Below are 26665 nucleotides of genomic sequence, written 5' to 3' on the forward strand. Positions count from 1 at the left end.
CGCAGCTTTGCTTGCTGATCAGATGCTTGTAGCCTACCTCTTCCAAACGTATACCCCCAGACATCCCCTCATCACTCTCTGTATAGTCACATAAATCAGCCCATAAACATTTCTCCCTGACCACCCCTTCTCTCATACTCTTCTCAAAGCCCCCAGGCTTTCAGAGCTGATTCAGAGGCATTTGAGATGAGGCACAGGTGATGTGTGCTCCTGAAGGTTCCTATATATCCTCAGGCTCTGGCAGCTGGTTATTTCTCACAGGACTGTTGCTGTTGTGCAGGCTTACTGCTGACAGGGCCCTTGGGGCATCTCACAGAGCCTCCTTCTGCCTGGCTGTAACTGAGTGGAGACTGTTTGTTGTGGGTCTGTTGACCCTTTCCTACTCAGGTTTTAGCCAGTGCATGGCAGGGATGTGTTTATGCCTGGAGTCAAAATGGTCTTGGAAATTCATTTGCTTCTGGGTACTTGCTTAAATCATACCTTCTTGCTTAATGTGCTAAGTGGCCGTGTCTCTGTGGCATTTCTTCTTCTCTGTGGCATTTTGGGAGAGGTTTCATCTTGATGTAAGAAAGACTTTTTTTACATTGAGAACTATCAATCACAGGAACAATCTCCCTAAGGACGTGGTAGAGTCCCCATCACTGGAGGTTTTTAAGATGTGATAATCTCATCTAGGCTTCCTTTCTGGACCAGATGATCTTTTGAGGTCCCTTCCAACCTGGGCTATTCTATGATTTGATGATTCTTTCCAAATGCGCTGATATGTCATTTGGGAATATGTCTGGGAATTCGATCAAGGGGTTCTGAGTATATTGAGGACCCCCAGGTGTGCATGGCTCAAGAGAAATGGAAACTGTGGAGGGGACAGGGGGAGAACAGTTGGATTGTTGTCACCTGTCATTTGTGAGCATTAGTACTCAATGTCTAGTACTAGATTCAGATCTGGCCTGGAAATGAGAACTAGAGGGAAGTCAGTGTTGATGACAAGGCCAAGGCTGCAGGCATGCTTCACAGAAAGTCGGTGACATTGTCTGTTGTGATGAGAAAGGAGGAGGGATGGTTTGAGTGAGGAGATTAGGAACTGTGCTTTAGCTTTGTTGAATGTGAACAGAGAGATGACTTTCTGAAAGAAGATGTCTGAGAGGGAGGCTGAAATTGTAGTTTGGCTAGAAGCAGGCTGATCTGGAGTATAGAGATAGAACTACAAGTCACCAGAAAGGAGGTGGGAATTTTATGTGAGTTATTAGCCAGATGCAGTGGTGGGAGTAGGGTCTTCGAGCAGAGCTTTGTGGAACATCTCCAGGAAGCTGGGAAAGGGATAATGAAGCTGCTCAGGCACGCTAACAGAGCCAGTAGAAGAGCAGAGGCTGAGGAAACTGTTCCCTTCCGTAGGAACTACAGGGGTGTTCCTGCTACGTTGGCACTCTCAGCTCTATTGCTTGGGAGCTGAAGAACTGCAGAGAACACGGTAAGCCTCAAAGGTCTTAGTAGAAAGGGGCTACTACTGCTTCTGCTGAACCATGGAATAAGAGTCCCTTTGGGCAGATGGGATGCAGAAGGACGTTTACTGGCAGCAGAGAGTTGCCTTCTGCCCTGCTCTCACTGCACACTGGTATAACAAGTGAGAGCCTCCTTTATTAGCAGGGGGAAAAAGAGAAAGAAAGAGAGAGTGCTTTCAATTAAAACACAAAAAATGACTGGGAGTAGAGAAGTTGTGTGTTCTGGAAGGACTGTGATTCTAATCTGTCTGAACGATTGACAAGTGTGGCTCCATCCTCACAGACAGGAGAAATGCAGGTGAGGTAATATTTCTCCAAAAAGACAGAAAGCAAAGAGTGGTTTTAATGAGCATTGTTCAAGTGGCAGACAGCTCAAGATGAAAGAGCAAATTAAGACCAAGGGAAGTATTTGTATGTGCAAGGGGAGGGCAGGGAGCATGGGGCACCTTGCAGCATCTGCCCCATAGCCTGTACTATTGGTGGAAATAAGTATCTCATAAGTCACTACTTTCTTTTTCAGCATGATGGAATGGAAGGAGGTGAACAGGAATATATATATAAAAAAATATACATGCCTCAGCTTTACTCTGCATTTTACATCAACTATAAGATGCTTATATCATGCAAAATAGAGTGCACAGTGACACTATTTAGTGTGCACTTTGAGAGATTATCATTTTCCACCTTCTCTCTCCACACAAGTGTAGTTGCTGGTGGACTCTGGCTTGACTCTCTGGCTCTGGAAACACTGGCTGCTGTTGGAGGCCAGTCACAGACAGACTGGGTTGTGGAAGTGGTTTAGGATGGCGGGAAGGCAACTAGCTGCGCAAGATGTTTATTCTGAGGCAGAAAGAAGTGGGATGCTAAACAAGCCAGGTCATTGCGCTGGTTAACTGCATCTGGAAACAGGAAATGAGTATTTTCCCAGTGGCCATATCAGGGTTAGAGGTACTGGTACTTTGTTATCACTCAGGGGATCCTGGGGAAATCGGTGATTTCAGTGGTGCAAGGTTCTTCCACCTTCCAGCTTCTCTATAGGGGAGTCAATTGGACTTGCAGCTTAAAATTATGATGCAACTTCCAACAGCAGAATCTTTCCTTTGGTAATGGACATTTTGGAAAGAAAGAGCTTCTTGGAATTTAATTCTGAGCACGGGATTACGGGCATGGGGAAAAGCTCTCTGCATTGTCTGAAATGCAGTACTTTGACCAGCGGTAATGTCCGCATTGGTGGATGGGTTAGAGACTTGTTCTGAGACATCCCAGTTTTGCTGTTTCCACTCTCTGGTTTGCCATATGCGCTTGTGCTACCGAGGATGTTTTGCTAGCCCTGCAGGTAATGTCTGGACTCTGCTTTCCTACTATCCAGCTTGGTATCTGCCTTATGTCAGAAGTCTAATGTGCAGTCTCTCTGCTTTCAGAGTGCTTTGCAAAATCAGCACCTGGACAAAGAACAGCTCAATGAAGCTAAGAATGGAAGAGGCTGTGGTGATGCTGGTGGAAAGCCTGTGGAATTCCAACTGTTGAAAGCATTCATTCTCAGGGTGCTGAGCTAGTCTGTTAATGTTAACATCCTCTGTCTCTGGAAAGTAGTAGGACACCCAGTAGCTTAATTGATGAAAAACATTCATCTCCTTGTGCCAGGAGGATGTTCCTGAGCCAGTTAGATTCCAATCAGGCAATGACAATCCTTGCTTTTATTGGACTGAATATTGTTTGTTTGTGGGAGCCATGGGTAAGTGGCTTACCTTTTATAGAGATGGGAGATGAGGTCCACCTCACAGGTATGGTCTCAGGAGATGTGCATCAGCTCTGTCTGCTCCTTGCTGTTACTGCCTGTTCTAGCTGTCACCACTGAGATTGGTTTCGATCCAGGATGAGTGATATTCTCAGACAGTTCTGCCTTGTCTTAAGGATCTGACTTTACTCAGGAAAATAAATGAAGCTACTGTGTGTGTCTGAGCACAGACTATTAAGCAGGAGTCATCAAGGATGGAATAAAAGGCGCTTTTCCTCAAAGTATGGCTCTGTAGCAGTTAAAGATACTATAGCAAGTAGACTGATACTATTGTGGTACAGCTCAGTGAATGGATGAAGTGAAAGCAAGGGTGGCTTCATGTGGGCTTTCCCACTGCTTTTCTAGCCTGAAGAGACTGCAGAAGGAAGATGGTAGGTGAGCAGAACAGGGAATAGCCAGGATCCTAGGTATCAGGCAGTGAATGAATGAGCCAACTTTGGTCTCTGGATTATGGGACCAAGGACTCTTCCTTCTGCAGAGTTCATTTTCTGTAACATTCATGGCTTTGTGACTGGGAAATGCTGTTGGCAGGATCCCAGAGAAGATTCTCAGTGATATAGCTGGCAGTAGGCTGCAGAGTACCAAAGTGGCACCAGGTAGAAATAACAGGAAAAGATGAACTTCATATCCCAGCTGGCTTGCAGCCCTTTCCCAGAAGAAAGGCTGATGGTTGATGGACAGTCCTGGGTTTGTGCTATTGCAGTGCAACATTAGCAGTGATTAACCAAGTTAGCAGTGATCAGCATGCCAGGAGCAAATGCATTGACAGATGAAGTTATATGTCTGTGGCTGGGTGTGTAATAACTGCTGTACGTGTATTATACATATAGGTTTTAAAAAAGATATTAAAGTTACGAATTTGGTCCTGAGAAATCAGATAAGGGCAGATTTATAGCTGACTGAACAGCCCTAATCCTGCTCATCCATGCATGAGCTCTGTGACATGGTGTGGCCCATCATCACAGGGGATATCAGGGAGAGCCAGTGTTAGAGCTCAGCTCTTCCAAATTCTAGGCAGGCACCTTAACGCACATCTCCCCTTGAAATGGACCACATTGCTTTCCATCCTGTGCACTGAAAGATGCAGGGATCTTGTGTAATAAGCCATATATAATTGTTTCAGTGCATCAGAATACACACATACCTTTTATCTGTATTCGTTTGGATGTAGCGTATATCTTTATATACATGCACACTTACATGTATATATAATACGAACACCAGGGAATCCATTCAGAAGAAAACCGCTATTCTGTATATATCTACAATATTATTAAAAATACTGAGTTAATAAATACATGTTCTTGACAGATGCATTTAGGAACCATCAATTAGGCTTGACATTCATTAGGTGGGGAGAAGTCCAATCAGATTTCACTGGCTCAACAAAGCCGCCTATAAATTGTGGGCTGTTTGTTCTGACGTTTGATGAATTATTCTTCATAATCCACTGTCTGCTGTGATAAATCTAATCTCAGTTTTTGCTGTCTTAATAATTCTCAGAGAAACACTGTGACATTTTGTTTTCATAGAGAGGATAGAAAGGCTGGGACAATGGAAAAAAAAACCCTCATATGCTGTCTGGGAAGTAGATCGCTCTAGTCCAAGGTAACATTTTCTCATGCCTAGAGCTCTGGTCTTGCAGACTTGCAGGGATCAGTGAGTCCTTGCTGCCATGGACAGACGTGTATGTACTTGAGAAGACGACTAGCCTAAGATGAGGTTCACATCCCTTAAACCTAGTCCAAGAAAGGCATTCAGACTTTCAGAGCAATAGGGTCCTAGTGTCAATAAAGTGAATTCCAAAAGTTCTGGGAGCCACAAGCCCTAGAAATGCTGTATCAGATATAGAACTGAGTAACTCTTCAACTATTCTGCCACATGAAATAGAGGGGACATTGTACAAGGCAGTGTAAGATGGCAGCTGAAGCCCCCAAACCTTCCCTGGGAAACCTGCTCTCTTCCCAGGGTGGTATTGTGTTGGTCTGTTTTCCAGCAAGCTCACGAATGCTGTTATCACAGTGCCTCACACTGTCTCAGCTGGGAGACTGCAGACAGCATGATCCCCGTGTAAATCTTAGAAAGCTCCTGTAGACTGAGCTCACGTTAGCAAATTGCCATCCATGGAGCCATGATTAAGAGGGAACTGTTCAGTGCTGTCTCTATCAGGAATGGAAAAACCAGATGAATCGAGTCACCTCGTCAAGGGAATTTCAGCTTGGAGAGTTATAGCACAAGGAGATGTGCAAAATTTACTTACCTTAAGCACTTTCTTGCTGTCAGCTTCCACCGTGGACCTGTCTCCCAACTGTATGATTCCCTTTGTCTTGAATGTATTTATATCAGCTTTGCCATGTGCATCTTCCTGTGCTGCTGCATGGCATCAAAATGCTAGGATACTGCAAGCTGCTCCTGGCCATCACAACACAATACTGTTGTTAATGGAGCTCTGTTGTATCATGGCCTGTGATGAGTATCCTGGAGGCAAGAAGTTCAAGTTAATCCTGTGTTGCCTAGTCAGCCCCTTCTGAAATAGCAGGACATCTCATAGATTGGTATCTTGAAATACAAAGTGCAGGACTTGGGAGCAATTACAGTATGCTGTGATCAGAAGAGGAGATCTGCTGTGAAATTGTGGTTGAGGTTTTGAATGTTTCAGTTTGCATTGCTTTTTGGTGATAAGAGAATAGCATCATCCCTGTTAGGCCCCTTTTTGTGAATTATTTTGAGCGGCTGTGATTGGTGAATCTGTGGAGCACAGTGTAGTATCTGGTGATGGCCTCTGTCTGAGATGGTCTCAGCTCCTGATGCATGTTCCCCAGATGTGCCAGATTCTGGTGAAGTCCGCTGACATGGGCATATTTACACTCAGTTCAGGCATATTTGCCATACTTTTGGTAACAGAAGCAACTTTATTGTCTGAAAGTTACATGACAAGACATTTCATGAAGTTGCACTGTTACCAGAGCTCAGCTTTACCCTGGAGACTGGGCCACTTCCAACTGTGCTTCCCCCATACCCTTTGCACTCTCAGAAACTTACAGGGTCTATCAGTGACTTTCTAGGCTGTCAAACAGCAACTGAGTCCCAGGCTAGGAGCAGGTGAAGCAATTCCTCCATTGTCCATCCTGCTGTTATCGAGACTGATCAGTCTGGTGGGAAGAGCTTCTGAAGAACATAAGGATGACTCTACAGATCAGACCAAAAGGTGAAGCCCAACACTCTGCTTCCAACTGTAGCCAGTGTTGAGTAAGAGATAAAGGCTATAAAAGCATGACAGGCATACAGTTAAGCTTTACCTGGTATGATCTTCCCACTTCCAATAATCTGAAGGTTAGAGGTTTCCTGGGCCAGAGATTTTGGTGTTTTTTAATAATTTGTGATGGATTTTCTTCACTGACTTACTTGCCCACCTGGACTTCTGGTGTTCATAACATCCTGTGGCAATGAGTTCCACAGCTTAATTGGTGTGGGGAAAAATTACTTCTTTTTGCTTGTTTTAATTCTGCTGTCTGGTAATCTTGTGTGCTAGTCGGCAATTTGCGGCTCCTGAGTTCTTCTGTGGAGTGAACGAGCATTCCCAATCCCATTCTCCGTGGCAGAAGTGATTTTATAGAGCTCTGTGACATTCCCTCCCCATTGTCTCTCTTTCCAGGCTGAAGAGTCCTTTGAAGTCCTGGGAAATATTCGAAGGCAGTTTGAAATGCTTTGGTGAAGGACTCACTTCCCCTGGGAAATGCTGAGCATTTGAAAGTCTCCTCAGTGACACCACCTGTACTGGACTGGTTCAGCTCTGGCAGAGTTGAGGAAAGGTTCTTTGTAAGTGGTTGTGGAAAACCAGAATTCTCAAAACTGTCCTGGACTCTGCTGGAAACCTGGATAGGACTTGTGATGCAAAATACTGTTACTTAGACCCCATAGTGGCCTCATTCTGGCTACACCACAGAGAGGGGTCTGGTGCACGATGTTGGAAGGGGTTCAGCCTGCCAGCTTCACGGGGCTGGGCTGTTGAGACACCTTCTGTTAGTGATCCTGCATCCCACTGCACCCTAAATTTGTCCTGAACAGGCTGCTGACACGTGGCCACCATTCATCTGCTGTGGTCACCATGGCAGAGCAGAGCTACCACATCCCACTTGGGATGATGTTATGTAGTGCTGGACCAGGAAGGGGCTCCATGACTTAAGCTTCTGCTCCAGTGTACCTTGTCAGCAGCCTTTCTGGAGAGGGAAGGTAACATACCTCTTTCTGGAGTGGGCAGGTTGAAACCAGGCGGTAGTATTTGAACATTTGCTGCAAAGGTTGGGAATAAGAGGCAGTATTCTTCAAAAGAAATTATCTAGCAAAACATGCACATTTAATGTTTATGGTTTGGAGATAAGGCTGAAACTTGGGATGTCAGGGTCAAATCCCAGCTCTGTCAAAGACTGCTCAGAACATGCTGGACAGGTTGTGTAAGGTAATACTTTCAGAGAGGACTCGGGATTTGGGAGCTTAAATCCAACTGACTTCCAGTAATTTCCTAAGTGTTTAAGGACAGGATTCACAAAAAACGCTGAGGCATTCTGATGCTCAGGATTATGGCATCAGCTGGTGTGTGCTGCAGATCTTGGGCAGAGCAGTGTGTGCTTTAGGAAGACACTTCAGCACATGAGGAGGCCTGTAGGTGACAACTGGAGACTCCTGGAAAGCGTGGGTTTGTGCAGGGCCCACAGTTGCTGTGCACCTCACACCAATAGCACTCTGGGCTTAATGATGGTCTCTAGGTGCAACCTCAGCACAAATACATACTAATAAGTGTCTAAGTAGGTAGATCCTGTAAGAGCTTTTATATCAGCTCCCCGAGGTGTGAATACTAATACCAACAATCATGAAAAGATTTTGCATATTTAAAATTAAATGAGCTTCATTCTTTAGAATTAAAGTCAGGGCTGTGTTTCCATCCAGTGAAGTACAGTGATGCATTCATTTGCTGGTTGAACACGTGCCCGATGGGGAGCTGGTTGTGCAGAAGGCTAGTGAGGGAAACCACTGGATGCAGGGACACCACTCACCTGTACAGCTGTAAACCTGCAGCTGGCTGTCTTGCTCCTTTGAAAGAGCAGCCCTAAAGTTCATTTTCCTCTCTTTTAAACCTTTATTAAATGTGTCTGGAAACTATGCTTGTTTCATCTCCTGCCAGGATTACAGATGGTAACAGCCAGTTTGATAAGGCCCTTTGAGACCAGCTGTGGCCTGAAAGAAGCTTGAGAGTTCCTTAAGTACCATGTCAGGTGGGCTCTGAGACTGTCCCAGACCTTTGCTAATTATCCATCCTGGAAATGATGGTTAGAGTTTTTGTTAAGGATGCTTATTAGCAGGGAGCTTGTGAGCAGTAAGAGCCTGCAGCCTGCTCCAAGAACTCCCTGCCTGCATGAAATGGGTGCAGCTGCCTTTCCTTGGGAAGGACCCCGCTGTCCGACTGGCAGTGTGGAAGCCTGGCTACCTCTTCTCTGCTTCCATGTCATACAGCCTCTCGCTTGCTTTAGCCTGTCTGGGACACACAGCCTGCATCAGAGGCACTATCTGCCTCCAGTGAGCTGCAAAAGGACAATTTCATAATGAATGAGGGTGATTTGCTAAGTGGAGGGACCTGGAGCCCAGCCGTAATTGTGCTGCTGCTTTATCTCAGCCTCACACCTGCTCATGTAATGGCCCAGCTGTGATCTGCTCCCTCCCCCTTGTGGATGCTCTACCCTTCTGCTCCTGGAGGAGCCATCAATTCTCTGGCCCTGTTGCCGTCCCTCGCCTTGCTGCCCTCGCCTGCAGCCTGTGGGTACACAGAAATTCCCCTTTGGATTGCAACAGGCCACTGGGCTGGCTCTGAAAGACATGACTGCTAACCTGTCTTTCATGTCCTAAATAGCAAGTTCTTAAATGAAATCCTTCTGCCAAAAAGAACTCCTAGAGACAGCTTTCTTCAAATGATGTTTCTTTAGAAAGCTTAGTCACACAAGAATATTGTATATATTATTCCTGCCAGAGGGAATATGTGGAGGTTTTTTCTTTTTTTTTCCCTGTATGCATTCAGTACTTGTGGAGATGGATTGACCGTGTAAGCAATTAAAAACTTTTGGAATCCAGAGCAGATAGAATTTTATCCAATTTATATGTGGTCTTACTATAAACGTACCTCACTGGATTCAGGCCAGTGAATGCTCAGTTCTGTGCTTTAATCTTTGGAGGATGTTACCACCCTTATGACAGTTAACACTAGTAATATTGACTGCTACTCTATAAAGGGTATATTCCTTCAATATGAGGATGTAGGCCAGTGAGAGACTTGAAGAAAGCCTCAGCTTGACCTCATGTGGCAAGTTGTCTGTTAGTATTTTTCCCTTCCTTATGGGATCTCGTAGCCTAATATGCTCTCGGCCACCTTAAGTCTATTCCCGTTAACAGGTCCTCTCTTCAGCTGATAGATGAACTTCACATAAAGGTAAAAGTCCTGTGTCTTGAACACATGTCCCCTGAACCATCTGTCATCCTGTAGGTGCTTCTTTCTTTATACTAATCTGAAATGAGAATCTCAAAATCCAGAAGTGATAGAGAAAAGAAAGGGCGGGGGGGGGGGCGGGGGGGAAGAGAGAAAAACTTTTTTTCTCTTGAGACACAAATGTCAATAGGTTTGAATTATGGACCTGCTGTAATTAAAAAAACATGTAACTAGTTATTTTTAAATGCAGTTGTTTTACTTAATTGATTTTGCCGCCAGGACCAAAGGGAATTAATTAAATAAATAAAATGCACCTTCCTAGTGAATTACTGGAGGCAGCCAAGTCTCTGTTGGAATCTAATTGCTGCAAATGCTCCAGTTGGAAGGGGCTGGGAGAGAAGGGGTAGGGTGGTGTGGGAGGGGATTCATTCCCTGGCAGCTGCAGGAGGGAACAGTCTGCTCCTTGTATAGTATTTTTCTTCCTTGTCAGCAAAAAGAATATTCGTTTAACGCTTTGCATGAAGACTTTGCTTAGAAAGTCTTTATTCATATTTAATTACTAGCTCACTGCAACTCTCGTCTTTAATTACCTTTCAAAAAGCAGGTTATAAAAATGCACTGACATTCTCTCTTTTTTGTTACTGCATAAATTACAGGCTTCTCAACTACTTACCCAGAATCAGTCCAGCCTGCGGGAAGGGTGGGACAGGTTCCTTTTGCTGACTTCTGGATACCTCAGAGCTTGTCTCCAGCTTGCTCTACAGAGCAGGACAGAAACTCTCAGCTAGCATTACATGAACTAGCTCCATGCCTGAAGCCACATAACTGTGTTGGCACTCCCTCTGAGCTAATTATCTGTGGGCAGGGGCCTGGCTAGTCAGCCAGGCTGATATCACGCTACCATGGTAATAGTGTTTCCAGGGCCCAAGCTGCCCAGTGCTGCACTGACGGTCTCTAGCAGGGTGCTGTACTATGCAGGGTAGACAGGCCTTTGCCCATCTGCTGTTGCTTCACCCATGTCTGTCTAGGTTTTTGCTTCCTGGACATCCCCCTGGTAAATCTACTTCTTCATCTGCAGTTTTTCTTATAGTATAGTCCTCAGTTTCACAGCAAGAGCTGCTAATAATTTCCTCTTCTGCCTGGAAAGTGCTTTGCTGTCCCCACCTGGTGCTTTTTCTGAGCTGAGTTGCACTGGTTACTTTTATTGGAGGTGTGAGAAAGTCCATCACATAAAACATGTTTTCAGGCCAAGTTGTCACAGGTTCAAACTACAATTTTTGTCCCCCTGCCCTGAATCTAGCGCTTACCACTGCTCCCAGTCATGTACTGGCTTTCACCAAGTAAGCTAGATGCTGCTGCTGTAATGCATGGGAATATGCACTGTCAGGTTTCAGGGCATGATAATGGGTGATATTAAATATCTGCAAAAGAAATACATGCAAAGGGACAGCTGTTGGCTTCTGCATCCAGTAACAACCAAGGATGCTGACCATAATTGCTCCAACCCATTTTTAGGACAGCCTGGAGGGGTCCCTCACATGCTGCCTGGCCATTCTGTGTCCTAGATGAAATGCGCTGCTGGGGCTCTGCCACAGGTTTCCATAAGCAGAGTATCTCCAGGGCACTTCTGTGCTTGGCAGGCTTCACTGGGAGGCCAAGCAGTGAGAAGGCTCAGGCAGGGGACAGAGGAAGGATGAAAGGGCTGAGCCTGCACAACTTTGGTACACGCTGTCTTCTGGCCTGTGGGCAAGGATAGTCTCTGGCACCCTAAACTGTTGCCTCTTTCTCTTCTCCCGGCAGATAAAAGAGCTCTTTGTCAGTTTTGAGGACACTCCCTTGGGAGCAGCGTCACTAGCCCAGGTGCACAAGGCAGTGCTGCAGGATGGGACAACGGTGGCAGTGAAAATCCAGCACCCAAAGGTCCAAGCTCAGAGCTCCAAGGATATTTTGCTTATGGAGGTAAAACTACCTGTTGTCTTGGACTTACAAAACAATTGCTATTGAAACATGTGGGGGCCACATTCACTCATGGTGTAAGCAGGTATAATACCACCATCCTGTAGCTTTGAAACCTCCACAGAGATAAATGTTGTCTTACGGGAATAATACAGAAAGTTGGTGCAGTGCGGGTGATTGTGTGGATGGAGAGACTTAACAAGAGGGTAAGAGTGAAGGAGGGCAGAACGAGAAGATGGGTAAACATGAATGACATTAGAGTAAGTCCATATGAGATTTAAGAACTAGAGAGTGAGTCCTGAAGTCTCTCTTCACCCTGTGTGCCCATTAACTGGTTGATAAAACTGGTTCCAGTTCCCCTTGCAGTCAGTGCTGTGTGGACAAGGAAAAATCTTTCTCCATGATTAGAATGGTTTTTTTCAGTTAAATTTCAGTGTGGATTCAACAGTGGCTGAGACTGCTGTGATTTGATTTTGTTTCTTGATCAGCTCCTTAATGCTGAGCTGATTCATGCTGGAAACAAAAACACTGAAATATGGAGGGGGTCACCTAACAGGGACAGACACACAAATGAGGGATTCAGCTAGGAAAAATGTTTCAGTGCCTGTCTCCTGTTCCTCTCCTGAGCGGTGAGTACCACTCATGTTCCCAGTGTGCAGTGCTGTAGCTTCTCCCAAACTTCTAAGTCTAGCCCATTGAAGAGAGGAACTGGAGCAAAGCTGTGGCACCGCACTGCATTGCAATAGTCACAGATGCCAGCAGTATGATAGGGAACGGGAAAGGGGTTGAGGTGGAGGGGACAGGCTGGATTAGGTCTGTAAATGGTAACACTAAAGCTTTTAGCTTTCCTAATAAGCATATATCTGTATGTATAGTACAGTAATGTGCACATCCTTTGGCAGACAGGTATGTCCATGGGACTAAAGAGGGGAAGGTTAAGCTGAGTGGGTCTGATAAGTGTTTAGAGGGTATTGCTGATGCAATGACACACAGTTCTCTATCACAGGAGATCAGGAATCAAGGATCCTGACAGCATCCTCTTAGAGGAGCACATAACAGAGGGTGAAAGGAAGGACAGGTAGCTTGGGAGGAATACAGAAAAACTGTCCGTGTAGCCATGGATCAGGTTAGGAAAGCCAAAGCCCTGATAGAATTAAATCTGGCCCTGGACGTCAAGGGCAACAAAAAAAGCTTTTACAGGTATGTTTGTGATAAAAGGAAGACTAGGGAAAATGGGGGCCCTCTCTGGAAGGAAACGGGAGACCTGGTTACCCGGGATATGGAGAAGGCTGAGGTACTCAATGACTTTTTTGTGTCAGTCTTCACCGACAAGGGCTCCAGCCAGACCTCCCAAGACACAGAAGGCAAAGGCAGGAACTGGGAGAATGAAGAACCGCCCACTATAGGAGAAGATCAGGTTTGAGAACATCTAAGGAATCTGAAGGTGCACAAGTCCATGGCATCTGACAAGATGCATCCACAGGTCCTGAGGGAACTGGCAGATGAAGTGGCTAAGCCACTGTTCATCATATTTGAGAAGCTGAGGCAGTCTGATGAAGTTCCTGCTGACTGGAAAAGGGGAAACATAATCCCCATTTTTAAAAAGGGAAATAAAGAAGACCCAAGGAACTATATGCTGGTCAGTCTCACCTCTGTGCCTGGCAAGATCGTGGAGCGGATCCTCCTGGAAACTATGCTAGGGCACATGGAAAATCAGGAGGTGATTGGTGACAGCCAACATGGCTTCACTAAGGGCAAATCATGTCTGACAGATTTGGTGGCCTTCTATGATGGGGTTACAGCATTGGTGGATAAGGGAAGAGCAACTGACATCATCTACCTGGACTTGAGCAAAGCTTTTGACGCTCTCCTGCGTGACATCCTTGTCTCTACATTGGAGAGACATGGATTTGACAGAGGGGCCACTCGTTGGTGTCCCTGCCCATGGCAGGGGGGTTGGAACTAGATGATCTTTAAGGTCCCTTCCAACTCAAACCATTCTATGATCCTATGATTCTATGATAACTGAAGATTCTTTAGGCAGCTAAAATACCCTGCTTTGACCAATTCTGGCTAGTCTCTAAAGAAGCACAGTTACTTCCAGCTGCAGCACATCAGTTTTCAGCTGATACTTATTTTGAACTCATAGTAGAAGAAACTTTGGAGTTCAGTAAAGATATCCCAGTAAGATGGGATATGTCTGTTTTAGTGCTGGTTTGAGAACAGAGGACTGTTTGAATTGGCTCTGGGTCCAGCTGTAGATTTGGATTTGATTCAGGTTCACTCCAGGACTGCATGTAGTGGACTGCCTGATGAGTTTGCTTTTGTGAGTCATCACATGCATAGCAGTTCTCAGGGGGCTTATGGCATCCTTCACTCCTGCCCAGGACAGGATGGGAGAAACTAAGTAGTCAAGGAAGAAGGGTGAGCAGGTAATGAAAGACTGTAAGGCCAGGGCAGTAAGAGAATTGTGTATGAATGAGCCAAGACCTAGATCCACCTTGGGATATTTGCCCTTTTAACAGTGCATATTACAGAAGAAATCCCCCCTCACACTATGTTGCTGTGATTGCTGATTTTACAGGAAAGAGACATTCAAACAATTTTAGAATGATTCCTGTCTTCTCTGGTTTTAGACTAATCCTTCTGGGAAACTTGAAACTAAACCAGTGTATTTCCTCTTGGCAATTTAGTATTGTCCTTCCTCTAGAGACAGTCTAGTTTGTCATCCTTGAGATCTGTTGTGTACACACAGCTATGGGGAAGTAGCTCACAATATGACACATGCAGTCTTGTTTTTAAAGGGTCTGTTTTGGAGTGTTGGCTTACATGCATCATCATATCCTGTGTGGGGCTATTTTTGTGTAGGCTGCACTGAAAGCTAGATTATGTGCACTGAAGTACTGGTCCTTTAAGAATCAGACAGGCGTTGCAGCTAGATAGGAGGTTGGTTTAAATATTGATGGAGATGGTCTTATTTAGAGACTGATGGGAAGGAATCTGAATGGGAAAAGCTAGATGGAAAATTCCTAAATTCACTTGAGGTTTCGTAGCATCAGTGCTGACTCCTTAAAAATCAGTACAGCATCTGATAAATCCAGAGAGAGATACCTCACTGCTCTTCTTATATCAATACTTATTTCAAGACAATACGTTAGACAGATGTCAGAAAATGGACAAGCCAAATACTTAAGTATGTCCCTGCTGATGGTGAAGTGGGCAAATTGATTGAGAAGAGCATTTAAAGAAAGCAAAAAACAATGCATGAATTTTCTCACATCAGGCACCAATGAAATAATCCTGCAGCCCCTATAAAGTTTTATGTACATGTTCATGAAGACTGCTGGTTACATTTCGTTTGGGTGACATAAATTTGAAAGCATTTATGCCTCTAGATATAACAGTAGAAAAATCATTCAGTAGTGTCTGGAACCTGGTGATTACATTTTTAAAGGAACATTGAGTTTGGAGCTGACATTCAGATGAGAGAAGTAGAGACACGGGTGGAAAACAAACGTTCTCACACAGCAGAACAGGAGCAGTGATGGTGCATAGATTTATTTTTTGTCATACATGTCAATGATAGCAGTTTTCTGTGTGTGCTTTAAATGTTCCTCCTGCAGTGCAGGAATTCCCACCTTAACAGTGGAGATCTAGAAAGGGAAACTGTCAGGGAACACACACCGACAAGTCTGTTTTCATTTTAGGTATGGAACAAGTAAGATAACGACAGTGAAGTGGATGGCATTTTAATGTTTTATTCTTGCTTTATGACTCAAGTAGTTAAAAAAAGCCAAACAAATTATTTTCCTTACGATGTGGTCCAAATTGTCAGCTTGTGTAAATTTGTGACACTGGCTGAGAAACTGGCCTTTCATTTGAACAGAAAGCATGCTTGGCTGCTGTGCAGCTTTGATTATGCCATCCAATTGCATAATCTTGATTTTCTTCAGGAAGGGCTGCCCATCACCCCTTAAATGTTGCTTTAAGCAAACATTTCCAGGAACTTTTTGGCAGGGCTTTTCAAGGCCCTGTGCCGCTGAATACCTAATCCCTTTTAGCAGAAGAGGATGCCAAGTAGTAGACATATAATATTTAGAAAATACCACATCAGCATTGCTGAGGATGGTTGTGACTGACACTGAGGAGCAACACACCCTCTGACCCCCACCAAAAGTGTCCTTTAAAGATCTGTAGTGTACTACCTGTATCCAGACTCCACTGTCTTCTCCAAGCTGCCCAGTGGATTTCCTGTGCTAACAAAATTGTTTCTCAGCAGTGGAAGAAGTAGCATAGAGGTGACAAGTCTTATTTTAGATCTTCCTTTTTGCATTATTTAAGGGCTGTTCGAATGAAGCCAAACAGTGATTTGTAGAATTATAGGACTCAGAAGAGAGTCGCTCCTGGGCCATGCCCTTGGCAAGATCTGGCCGAGTGGTCTCTTCTCCAGGGCTTTGTTCTCCTACTTCTAGGCGGCAGGCAGCCGGGCTCCCTTTGATGTCTGTGCCACCATTTAACTCCTAGATGTGCCTGTGTGGAAGGGCAAGCCAAAATTTGTATTGCATGACCAAGGCATGACACTATGTGTTGTGTTATGATACTGCAGGAATCCTACAAGCACTTGGGGTGCAGGTTGGGTTTTTTTATCTGAGAGTTACATGGAATGATCCTATTAAACTAGCACTGTGTGCAGCTGTGTGGCTTTGGAGCCAGGATGCAGCTGATTGTTTCCTTGTTCTCAGGTTCTTCTCTTGGTTGTGAAGCAGATCTTTCCAGATTTTGAGTTCATGTGGCTGGTGGAAGAAGCTAAGAAGAATCTGCCCTTGGAGCTGGATTTTCTCAATGAAGGCAGAAATGCTGAGAAGGTTGCTCATATGCTCAAGAACTTTGACTTCCTGAAGGTGAGGGAACACATTTCTATGTATGTATGTGCATTAATAGTCTCACTTTATGCATCTTGTGCACCTCATTCACCACCTGGAGGAAGCATACAGAGGGATAATGGAGTTCAGTCCCTCTGTGTTGTTCATCCTAGACTGCTATGCTGGTACGGACCAGAAATTGCTCTGAGACATGCTTCCTCCTTGTCTGTTTCCTACTGTAGGCACCATATATTGGATGAGCAGTGGCTTGGGGCCGGCAGTCTCTGGAGCCTGCTCCTTATTTTCCATACACTGTTTCAGAACTTGTCCAGAGACCTGTGAATTTGCCATTCTTTGCTGAGCCATCAGATGGTACCCTTTCCTGGGCATGATCTCCACTGAGGGCAAGAAATGAACATAAACCAGAAAAGCTAGACTGAAGCTGATGATGTCAAATAGGACTGGGAACACTGTATCTCAGGAGGAAATGTGTTCGCATGAATCCTTCCTCCTGCAAAAAACCACGTTCTCACTCTGGAACTGAGCATACATCCTTCATACACATCCACAGCTAATGCATTCATGTTACCTTCATACACAAACTCAACAGCACCCATACTGGGCTCTTCCCCACTTACACTCTTACCCACCTTCCCTGCTACGCACTGACTAAAGTCACTAACAAATGTCTCAGGTACAACCAGACGTGTACACATCTCATTCTTGGAAAGACATAAGCTCACATCTTCAAACTTGAACGTGCACAAATCTTTTGCTGACATACAAGAGGTACAAGCCTCCACTGTGTGCATTCTGGAATACACCAGTATGGTCAAGCACACATAGTGCTGTGTGCACAGTCACATAACTGCATTTGCACATACACAAAGGCAGCAAACAATGCACCCTCCTTTGGACCTTCCTGCATATGCACATCAAAATGAGGTTTTCACCTCCTGTTTATGCAGAAGTCCCAAGATGGAAGTGACAGATGTCTGAAATGAAGTGAGTTTTTGTTAGACTTTACAGGCCGATGCAGCCATTTTTAACTTGCTTTCTTCATGCAAGGGCTATAATTCCTTGTCACCTGGCTCCAGGTTTGAGGCTGTTCTTTTGGAGCCCAGTGGCAGCAGTGGCCTTCCCATAGACACAGACAGCTAAAAGCCACCAGGGCAACAGAAGGCCAAAGGCCAATGATTTTGCTGAGTGGGCACTTATCAGAAGTGATGCACCTTGGAGAGCTGTATCCGTTGCAGCTGTAACTAGGATACTGTGAAGTAAATCCCCATGGAGACGGCCAATCACCTCCTTGCTGGGTTAAGGAGCTATCATGATATCAATATGTGTAACAATAACAAATGGCTTGAGATGGCTAAATAATGGATCCTCCTGTCTGACCTGCCAATTCAGAGACGTGTTCATCACCCAAAGGCAACAGAAGAATTGGGCTCCTGTATCATTAATTTTCCTAAACATGCTGGAAAGCTCAGAAGTAGGTTTTGTGCTGTGAACCTGTTTGAGCTTTTAAAGCCAGAGATAAATTGTTTCCATGCACTAGCATTACAGCCAAACATCTGTGAGTAATTAAAAAAATCACTGAAGAATTTGGCTATGAGTGAGCGAGGCATCTCTGAGAGCATGGATAGTGCTTTACAAGCCCACTGACTTCCCCCTCTAAATTTTGAGACAAGAATGAGTGTCATCCTAAATGATCTAAGGCATCAGGGATCAGTGAGCTAGATGGGCTGGGAAACTGTTAGTTTCGGAGTTGGTTTACTTCCTCACCAATCTAACTGCAAAGAATGGACATCCAGATAAGCTGACAAGACTGCAAGTGGATTCCCTTGCCCCTAATGGATCTCTGACGTCAAAGTCTACACAAGGTTAACATGCAAAGTGTGCCAGGAGGGTTGAGTGGTGGGTCTGAGGGACACTGGAATTGCTCAGCAAAGGAGTCTTTGATCTAAAGCGGCATGCACATGGTAAGGTAGAAGTGAGTGACCCTGGGGAAATGGTCTCTCTAGGACAGGAACAGTGGGGGGAGGCAGATAGTGAAGGACTGAGACACTGTCAGTAGTTACAAGCAAAGCATAAAACAAATGCTGCTTGTTCAGGAGTTACGATGAGCTACAGTGGCCTGGCTGGTTCCCCTGGTCACCCTAGATGGATGACACCTCTTACCTCTTCCTGTGGTCCTGCTGGATGCTTGCAGTGTGTGAGTCCTGAGTCCATGGCTGAGGCAGGCAGGTGAGGAGAGGGGGCCACACAGCTGTCTCTCTCTTTACAGGATCCACAATGTGTATCTCTGTATTGGGGCACAGTAATGGGAAAGGGTGGAGATCCCTTATATCTTTGGTAAAATGTACCTATGTGGCTTCATCCATGTGCAAAAGCAAATCTGGACAGCTTGGGAGATTGGTCAGCACAGTGATGTGAGGAATATCCAAAGGGAACTTCAGCAAAAGGACTCTTAACAGTAGGGACTTCAGCATGGGAAGAATTTTGCTGGAGAGAGAGGCTGGAAAAGGGGAGCCAGCCTGAGTGATGCCTGCGTCACTGCCTCCCTGGGTGACACCAGGCCTCTTACTGGTACCTCATTCAGCTTGATTTACTGCAGATTGAATGAAAAGTGCTTTGACATTTTACACTTGTTACTGTGTCACTTTGGCAACAAGATAGTTAAGGGTCTCCCAGGGTTTCTGTGACAAGCCCCTTATTTGTGACACTTGATTTTTCTCCCAGTTCAATTGCAGATGGCCTAAGTATGCAGGGTTTGTCAGCTCAAAGACGTTTGTGTTCCAAGGGACACTGTGGAGATACAATTTATGACGATGGCTTATCATTTTTAGAGCTGCATAAGTGGGCCCTGCATGTAGCAAACAAGATATAGTTCCTGTCTAAAGGAGCTGAGTGGATGATTCAGAAACTTGCAATACGTACTAGTTAAACAGCCCAGCTAGAGGAGCTGCAGAGCAGATAAGAAAGCTCTCAGACATTAGTGGGAGTGGGAGGTGGTCAAAATCTTGTAGAGCATGGCTAGAAATGTTTCACGAGGGCAGATCCTGCTGCCATTGAATTGGTGTCTTGTCCTTGCCCACGTTGCTGCTGTTCTGGGGAGGAGGCCAGTAGATGGATTTACCTCCCTTGTGCTCAGAAAAAAACCAAGTCCTCACTTTAGTCTCTTCCTTTTACTCCTTTTCTGGGTTGCATGTGATACATTCTCCTTGCTTTCCCAGCCTGTTGTTTGACCTAACCCATCTGTTCCTGTTTCAGGTCCCCAGGATCTACTGGGAGCTCTCAACAAGGCGCGTCCTTCTCATGGAGTTTATGGAAGGGGGACAGGTGAACGACAGGGCCTACATGGAGAGGAATGGCATCAATGTCAATGAGGTAGTTTGTCAGCCATCTCTGAATTGGGTGTGGTGGGCAAAGCAAAACTGTTGACATCAACTGACGTTGATGCAAAATGAAGGCTGACAGGACAGGAGGGGACAGAAAAGGGAGTACATACAGATGTGAACAGAGCAATCAGTCTGAGACATCTCAGTTCTTGTGCTTCTGGGAAGAGTACATAACTTCTTTTGGGGAACACTTTCCTATAGGCTGCACAGCTAGAGAGATCTTCAAGAAGAAGATAGTGAAAGATGACCGTGATCTTGTATTACGTACGTTCATGGTTTGTTCCTGTTATCCTAAAGGAACGACTTCAACTTCTGATTCTTTTTGTCTCTCTTCTTTCCCTCTCTTTCTTCTGCATTATTTTTCTCCTGGACAAATGCATGGGATGTAGCTTTTATATCCCAGCAGCTATCACCTTAGGCAGGAGATATAAATCATAGATCTTACATGATCACAGTTATTAGAGTGCTGGAGCCTCAGCCATGGTGCTTTGCATAATATTCTGACATTGGTTGTTTTCTTCTGCTTTCCAAAATCTCCCTCTTTCTTCCGGATGCATTGGTTTTCTTCTTTGCTTCCTGGTCCTACATTAATGTGTAGTTTTGCAGTCCTTCATTAAACAGCTGCCAGATTTCATCCCTACAGAGAGGCTACATTTCCCCAGTGAGTGAAGTAGTTTGTATGTGTGGCATGAAGTCGGGAGAGCACTTTGGACTCTCTGTGGCTGAGAGATTCTTGAGGAAAAGGAGGTATTACTTCCCAGAGGGGCTGAGAAGATGCTGGGGAAAAGGGTTTTGAGCCATTGGACAGTGTGTCAAGCCACCCCTCCCAGTCAGTGAGTGGTGATTAAGGCACTACTACTTGCCTTTCCCATTGTGCCCTATCGATGAGCCTCAAAGCTGCACTTGGTTGACTGGCTATCAAAGAGCTACAGCATAAAATCAATTGTACTTAATCTGTCCATCCACTTACCTCTGAAATCTGAACGCTTCCTCTCTCTCTGCTCTTCCTCCTCTCTCCTCCCTTTCTATCCATGGCAAAGTTCATGTGGCATCAGTTAGAGACATGCCAAAAACCTCTCATGGGAGGGGAAATGTGAGTTTGGTGTGCCCCACAAGGAGAGAATGTTAACTGTATTTTCTCAGCTGCCTCCCTAAGTCAGCATGCAGCTTTTTCTCTGCCTGAAGAGCTCAACCAAATTACAGGGGGAGGACTGAGTAACCTGACTGTTTCTCTGCCTGTTTCTCTTTGCCTCTTCCTCTGCTCTTGCACCCCATAGGAGTCAATGAGATATTTTCTAGTAACCTCTGCAGACAGAAAGACAGGCACCTTTTCATGTGTTTCTCCACTGAAATACAGGAAGGTCTAAGGTTAAAGTAGATTTTGAGACTATCTTTCCATTGTAACTGTGACAAACAAGCCAAGGACAATGGGTAATAGTGAATGATGCTCTCTTCCCTACAAGATGTCTGGTCCATTTTCACTCAAGGGACTTCTTAAATGAATACAACCTCACCCATAGATAGTGCAGTCTCTCACATCTCCATCAGTAAGAATTTGGAGTATTTGGGTCACTGTTTTTTCTCCTCCCTCTCATCAAGGCATCACAGAGGTCGTTGTCAGCTGATCAGAGGTAGACATAATTCCTTCTCTGTGTCTGTTTCGTGCTGATGATCTTTCTTTGTATTTACCAAGGTAGGTGCCTTAGTGATGTATCTGGTCTGCAGAGAGCACCATAGTGTGACTCTTGAAAACATGGACTCATGGACTTTACTATCAAGAGAGATTTTAAAAAACCTTGTCCATGGCGGATGCAGTCAGATCCATTCCTGGACAAGTCAACTGGTCAAAAGTGAGAGTTCTTTGAACGAGTTTATGCTATCCTTCTGCTATAAAGGCAGAGGTCAAATCTAGCCCCCAGTGCTCAATACAACAGTGAATATTCCTCAAGTCTTGAAATAGTCAGAAAGGCTTGTTTTGATGTATTAACAGGAGGACTCTTGAGCAATATGTACATTCAGATTTTGAGCTGGGCTTCCTCACAGTTCTTGGACAGCAGATGCATTCTGAGATTGAGGTAGCTAGCATAGTGTAGCTCCCTGGGACTTGGGTTGCTTCTTTGAATTTTCTCAAACTGCTGGAGATAGCAAAGTTGTCTGGAGAAGCCCAGGAAAAAACATTCTTTGCAATCTTCCATAGCTTTCTCCAGCAAGTCAGAGTGGAAAATTCAATGACTTCAGCCTTTCAGTGGGATATTTTGCTGCCAGTGTGTGCCACAATAGAGAAGCAGCTAATTTCAGTTTTTCTAACTTGCAGAGGCTTTTGCTTGTGATAGGAGAGATTTAGGGTGAAAATTCAGCTCATTTTTTTGTTCGTCTGTGCCTTTGGGAAGGTTGTTTTCTGATGTCCTGGCACAATAGGTTCTGTGCAGCAATGAAACTACATATTTTGCTGATTCCGAGCTGGTCTGTAAATGATAGCTAAGATGTAATTTAAAAAAAATTGTCAACAGACTTCCACTATTGCGAAGTATAAGCCTCAGAGGTTTCTGGCAATCTGTCAGGTATAAGATGTTGCTCAGCTCAGCGGTAGGACTGAGTTTCATCTCAGTGCCTGCGATGAGCTGTTCTTTCTTCCTTTTCTCTCCCCACACCCTGAAATTAATGATTAACTTTTACTGATTGCCAATAAAACAACAGTAGAAAGGAGGGAATACCAAGCCTGTCAGAATCACATGATGGGGAACAAGATCTGTTATTATGTCCACATTAAGATGAGGCACACCCCAGACTTCTCCTGTGGCAAGGTGCAGCAGATGGGGACAAATATGACCAAGGTCTATTATCAGCTGCTGCTGTTGATGCCCTGGGTAAAAGAATTGCATGGCATGGTGGTGAAATGAGCAAAAGTCAGCAGACACTGAAAGGAGCGTGAGGAGGGGTGGCAACCCAGGTTTCAAAACTATGACATGGCTTATAATATACAGCAGTTCTGGCTTTCGAGACATGTATTAGCTCCCTACAAATCACCTCAATCTATTTATCTATCAAGCCCTCTATCATCTTACTCTTTTTGTTTTACTGGGCGGAGGAAGAGCAGTCTTCACTAAGCAGGATTTCTCTCATGTGACAATGCAGCCTTGAAAAGCAAGCTGAGCCTCTCTCCTCTAAATGGAAAGGATCCCTGAGGTGAAAGCTCCCTTCAAACCAGGTTACTGACATTTACTTAATACCGTCTGTAGCAGGATTATCATTAAAGCTGCCCAAAAGCACATTAATCTCTCTGGATCCGTGCAAGCGCTAGATTGTAATGGCATTTAATCAGAGAAGGCTTTGATTTCTAAAGACAAGTGCAAACACTGAAATATCTGCCTGTGGAAGAGTTACTTATTCATGTGCAAGTGTAGCTGAGGGTGAGCATTCAGCTAGGATATTGACAGTGGGAGGGAAGTCTGAAGAGGGGAGTTACCAAGAAATGAGCTGGCATAAATTTTTGAGGGAAGACCAGGTGGTGGCAGGGTTAAGAAGGAGGCCACCTGGAAACGGGGCTGTTCCTGTTTCAAGACACAAGAGTATTTACAGTCTTGGTTGAGAAGATATGTTTTGAAGAGGTGGATAGAGCAGGGAAGGGAGGAAAAATAGACTGAGGGGCTCTCAAGACCTTTGTAGCATACTGTATGCAGGAGGGAAGGAAGGATAGCAAGGCTACTTAAAGCATGGACTTTTAAAGAAGATCCCAAATGGCACAAATGCTCCTTTTGCACCCATTCTGATTTTACCCGATTCATTTAGAGAGACCTTGTCTCTATACAAATCTTAACATTATCTGTGGTTCTGCTGCACGGGTCCTCCCTGTCCCTCCTTGTGGATGCTTTGCCTGTCTCTGCAGAGACTGCTGATCAGCAGGCTGTGGGAGCTGTGGAGTTTACAGATGCACTCATGACATGTGCTGTATTGCCTCCAACTAACCAGCCAGCTCAGGTAGCCAAGTGGAGAGTCTTCTGTGATCACCCTGGCTTGGACTTGAGTCAGGGAAAGGAAATGATGCCATGTACTTCAGCTCACTAAGAGCCTGGTCATGAGCTGTGGATGATTCAGAAGTCAGGAAAGTGTTTTGTCCAGCTGAGAAGTGAAAGCAAACAGCTAACGTACTTAAGATGAGCTATTGTGCACAATTATTGCCATCTGTCACCTCATCCTACTATGGCTTTTTGCTTCCTTCTGTTACTAAATGGGTTCTGCACTGGAACAGTATCTCTTAGCTCAATAAAGAGCACAGCTACCTTCTCATAGTTGACAGCTTTGCAACTCGAAATATGCTTTCAGTGTGGGATTTACCCTTCCACCAAGAGTCAGGAGCTGCTGCGTTGTAGCTGCTAAAATTTATGTGGGATTTCCCAGGGTGGGATCCCATTGTCAGCGCAAGTGTGGAAGCCTCTCAAGTATTTGTGCTTATAACACTTAAGTGTTAGATGAAATGGAGCATGGAGAAGAACACTGTTTCTGGGGAAGATGGCTATTCTTGCTCTTTGCACCTGCTGCTTTAGTCTGGGGAGAGGTTTCCTTGCAGGTTCTCCTACATTTCCTCTTCTGTGAAGCTTAATGAAAATTCACAAGGTACTGGTAAGCAAGGATAGTGACCTCCAGCATTTCCAGCTTCTGAACTGTACAAAGACACCAGGTAAAAGAGTTAAATTACACACAAACCCATTTCTTACTGAAAGTCAGTCTCAAGCATCAGTGTCAATCAATTGCTTAAGTCTCATCAAGATGCTTTACATTAAATCCAAGGGAATATGACTACATTTAAAGCCAAGGGAAAATGATCTGCATGGCCATTTTGGGTCTGACAAAGATGCAAGAAGCAATTAAACAAACAACGACTGATCTTCTCTACCTGTGTCCTTTTGAGAATCTGTAGAAATTTATCAAGTTAGTCCCTCGGTTCCCTGGGCGGATGAGTCAGAATATTTCTCCCCACTTAAATGCTGTGGAAGATGGGGCATTGAGCAGGAAAATAATTTCCTCAGTCCCCAACAGAGAGTATGGGGCATGCTAGGAGTACACTCCAGGAGTCCTGAAAACTGTTCCTGTATCTTAGTGACATCGTGTGTGTCCAGACATCACCTTGCTGTGATGCTAGATCAGTGCATAGTGATAGTACTGCATTACAGAGCACTGTGTTTTGATCCTCACAACTGGATCACAGAGGGCAGAGTGTGAAACTGGATCTCTTGTATATGACCATCCTAATTTGCTATGGACAAGAGCCATTTCAGAGCAGGCTCCAAATGTGGCTATTCTCCATCCACACCCTTTGCTAATTTGACACCAGTTTAATTGGGTAGGATTGTCCTAGCAGGATTAAGCAAACCCTTAGATGATGGCTGTAATAACAACAGCGAAAGAAAGCAAAAACCCAATACGTTCTTCAATCCAATTAACCTTCGATTAAGGTTCCAAAATCAATGATATTATTTTGGCCTGAGGAGGTAATATTGAGCCCTGAGAAATGAGCTGCACAACGACCTTTACTTTTAATGAGATCAATAGAAGTTAGTGTCGCCATCTCTTAAAATAATTGGCAAATATTACAGCCAAATTAAGGCCAGAGACTAGTATCTGCTCCTGATCTAAAGAGACAGTCACAGATGGAGGTGGGACAGGAAGGGATGATGCCCGATCAGGCAGTTTCATCTGGGACTTATCAGGGGCAGACAGTGAGATCAGCTCTACAGGACCATGTCACAGGATTTTTTTCTTTGCCTTTCTTCTTCATGTCAGTTGGAGGCATTGAGCCAGCACCACTCCAGCTTCCTCACAAGGCCAGGAAAGTATCAGTGACTTTCCCTCAAGTAACCCAGGCTGGTTTGTTACATTGCAGCTACCCATGAACATGATATGTGTGCCATCTTTTTACCATAGGATTATTCATAGGCTCAAATTTGCACTCATTCTTTCCTTTCTGAGAGGTTTCTTGCTAACTGTTGTGTATTGGTTTTTATAAAGATACTAATTCGTGATGGATTTTCCAGTGTTTTGTTATTCTCAAATTGCTCTGTCAGCTGGGTGTGCTGATTTGTTAAGAGAAGAGTTGCATACAGGGGCTGGTGTGTGCCCAGGAGTTTGCTACTATGGGGCTGTATGTGAGGGAATATAATACGGGTTAATCAAAAGTAGCTCCTAGTGAATCATGCGAAGGTAACACGCTTTCAAAACTGATGGCACCAACAGTTGCAGCTGTGTACGTATAGAAGAAAAAAATACATCACTGCTGCTGTGTATGCTACAGCTTGTGATACTTTGAATTAGAAGACCAAAATACAGTAGGTGTACTTGGTAAAATATGTGGTACACTGGATATGAGTCAGTTAACTAGAAAAAGTGGGGATTAGTAGGGAAATTGCAAAGTAGGTAAGAAACTGATAGAGTCAGTGGCGGAGAGTAATTACTGTAGCAGAGCTTTGTGGGGTTTGCTCTTCAAACTGATCTTGCTTAATAAATTCAGTGGTGACCTTGACACAAACAGAACTGTGTGAAGGAGGTTGTGGATGACACCAAGTTGGGAGGTTGTGTCATTGTAGAGGACAACCACAGTAGCACTTGGTGGCCTTGAGGACTGAAGTGATAGAAAGGGATAAAAATGAGCAATACCAAGTGAAAAGCCATGCTCTTAA

At 44.6% G+C, this 26665-nt stretch overlaps 1 protein-coding gene across 8 annotated transcripts in view; it reads left to right on the forward strand.

Annotated features, from left to right (window-relative positions):
• ADCK1 (aarF domain containing kinase 1) overlaps positions 1-26665 on the forward strand; it is an 81864-nt gene that overhangs the window by 43777 nt on the left and 11422 nt on the right. For 6 of the 8 annotated variants that reach the window (XM_074868512.1, XM_074868520.1, XM_074868513.1 and 3 more), the window contains 3 exons: positions 11573-11731; positions 16471-16629; positions 19864-19980. In XM_074868512.1, the coding sequence (XP_074724613.1) occupies positions 11573-11731; positions 16471-16629; positions 19864-19980 (435 nt within the window). The remainder of the gene's footprint in view (positions 1-11572; positions 11732-16470; positions 16630-19863; positions 19981-26665) is intronic. The other 2 variants (XM_074868517.1, XM_074868518.1) reach the window with 2 other exon arrangements.

This window comes from Strix uralensis, chromosome 4 (genome assembly GCF_047716275.1).
Source record: "Strix uralensis isolate ZFMK-TIS-50842 chromosome 4, bStrUra1, whole genome shotgun sequence".
Classification (NCBI taxonomy): Eukaryota; Metazoa; Chordata; class Aves; order Strigiformes; family Strigidae; genus Strix; species Strix uralensis.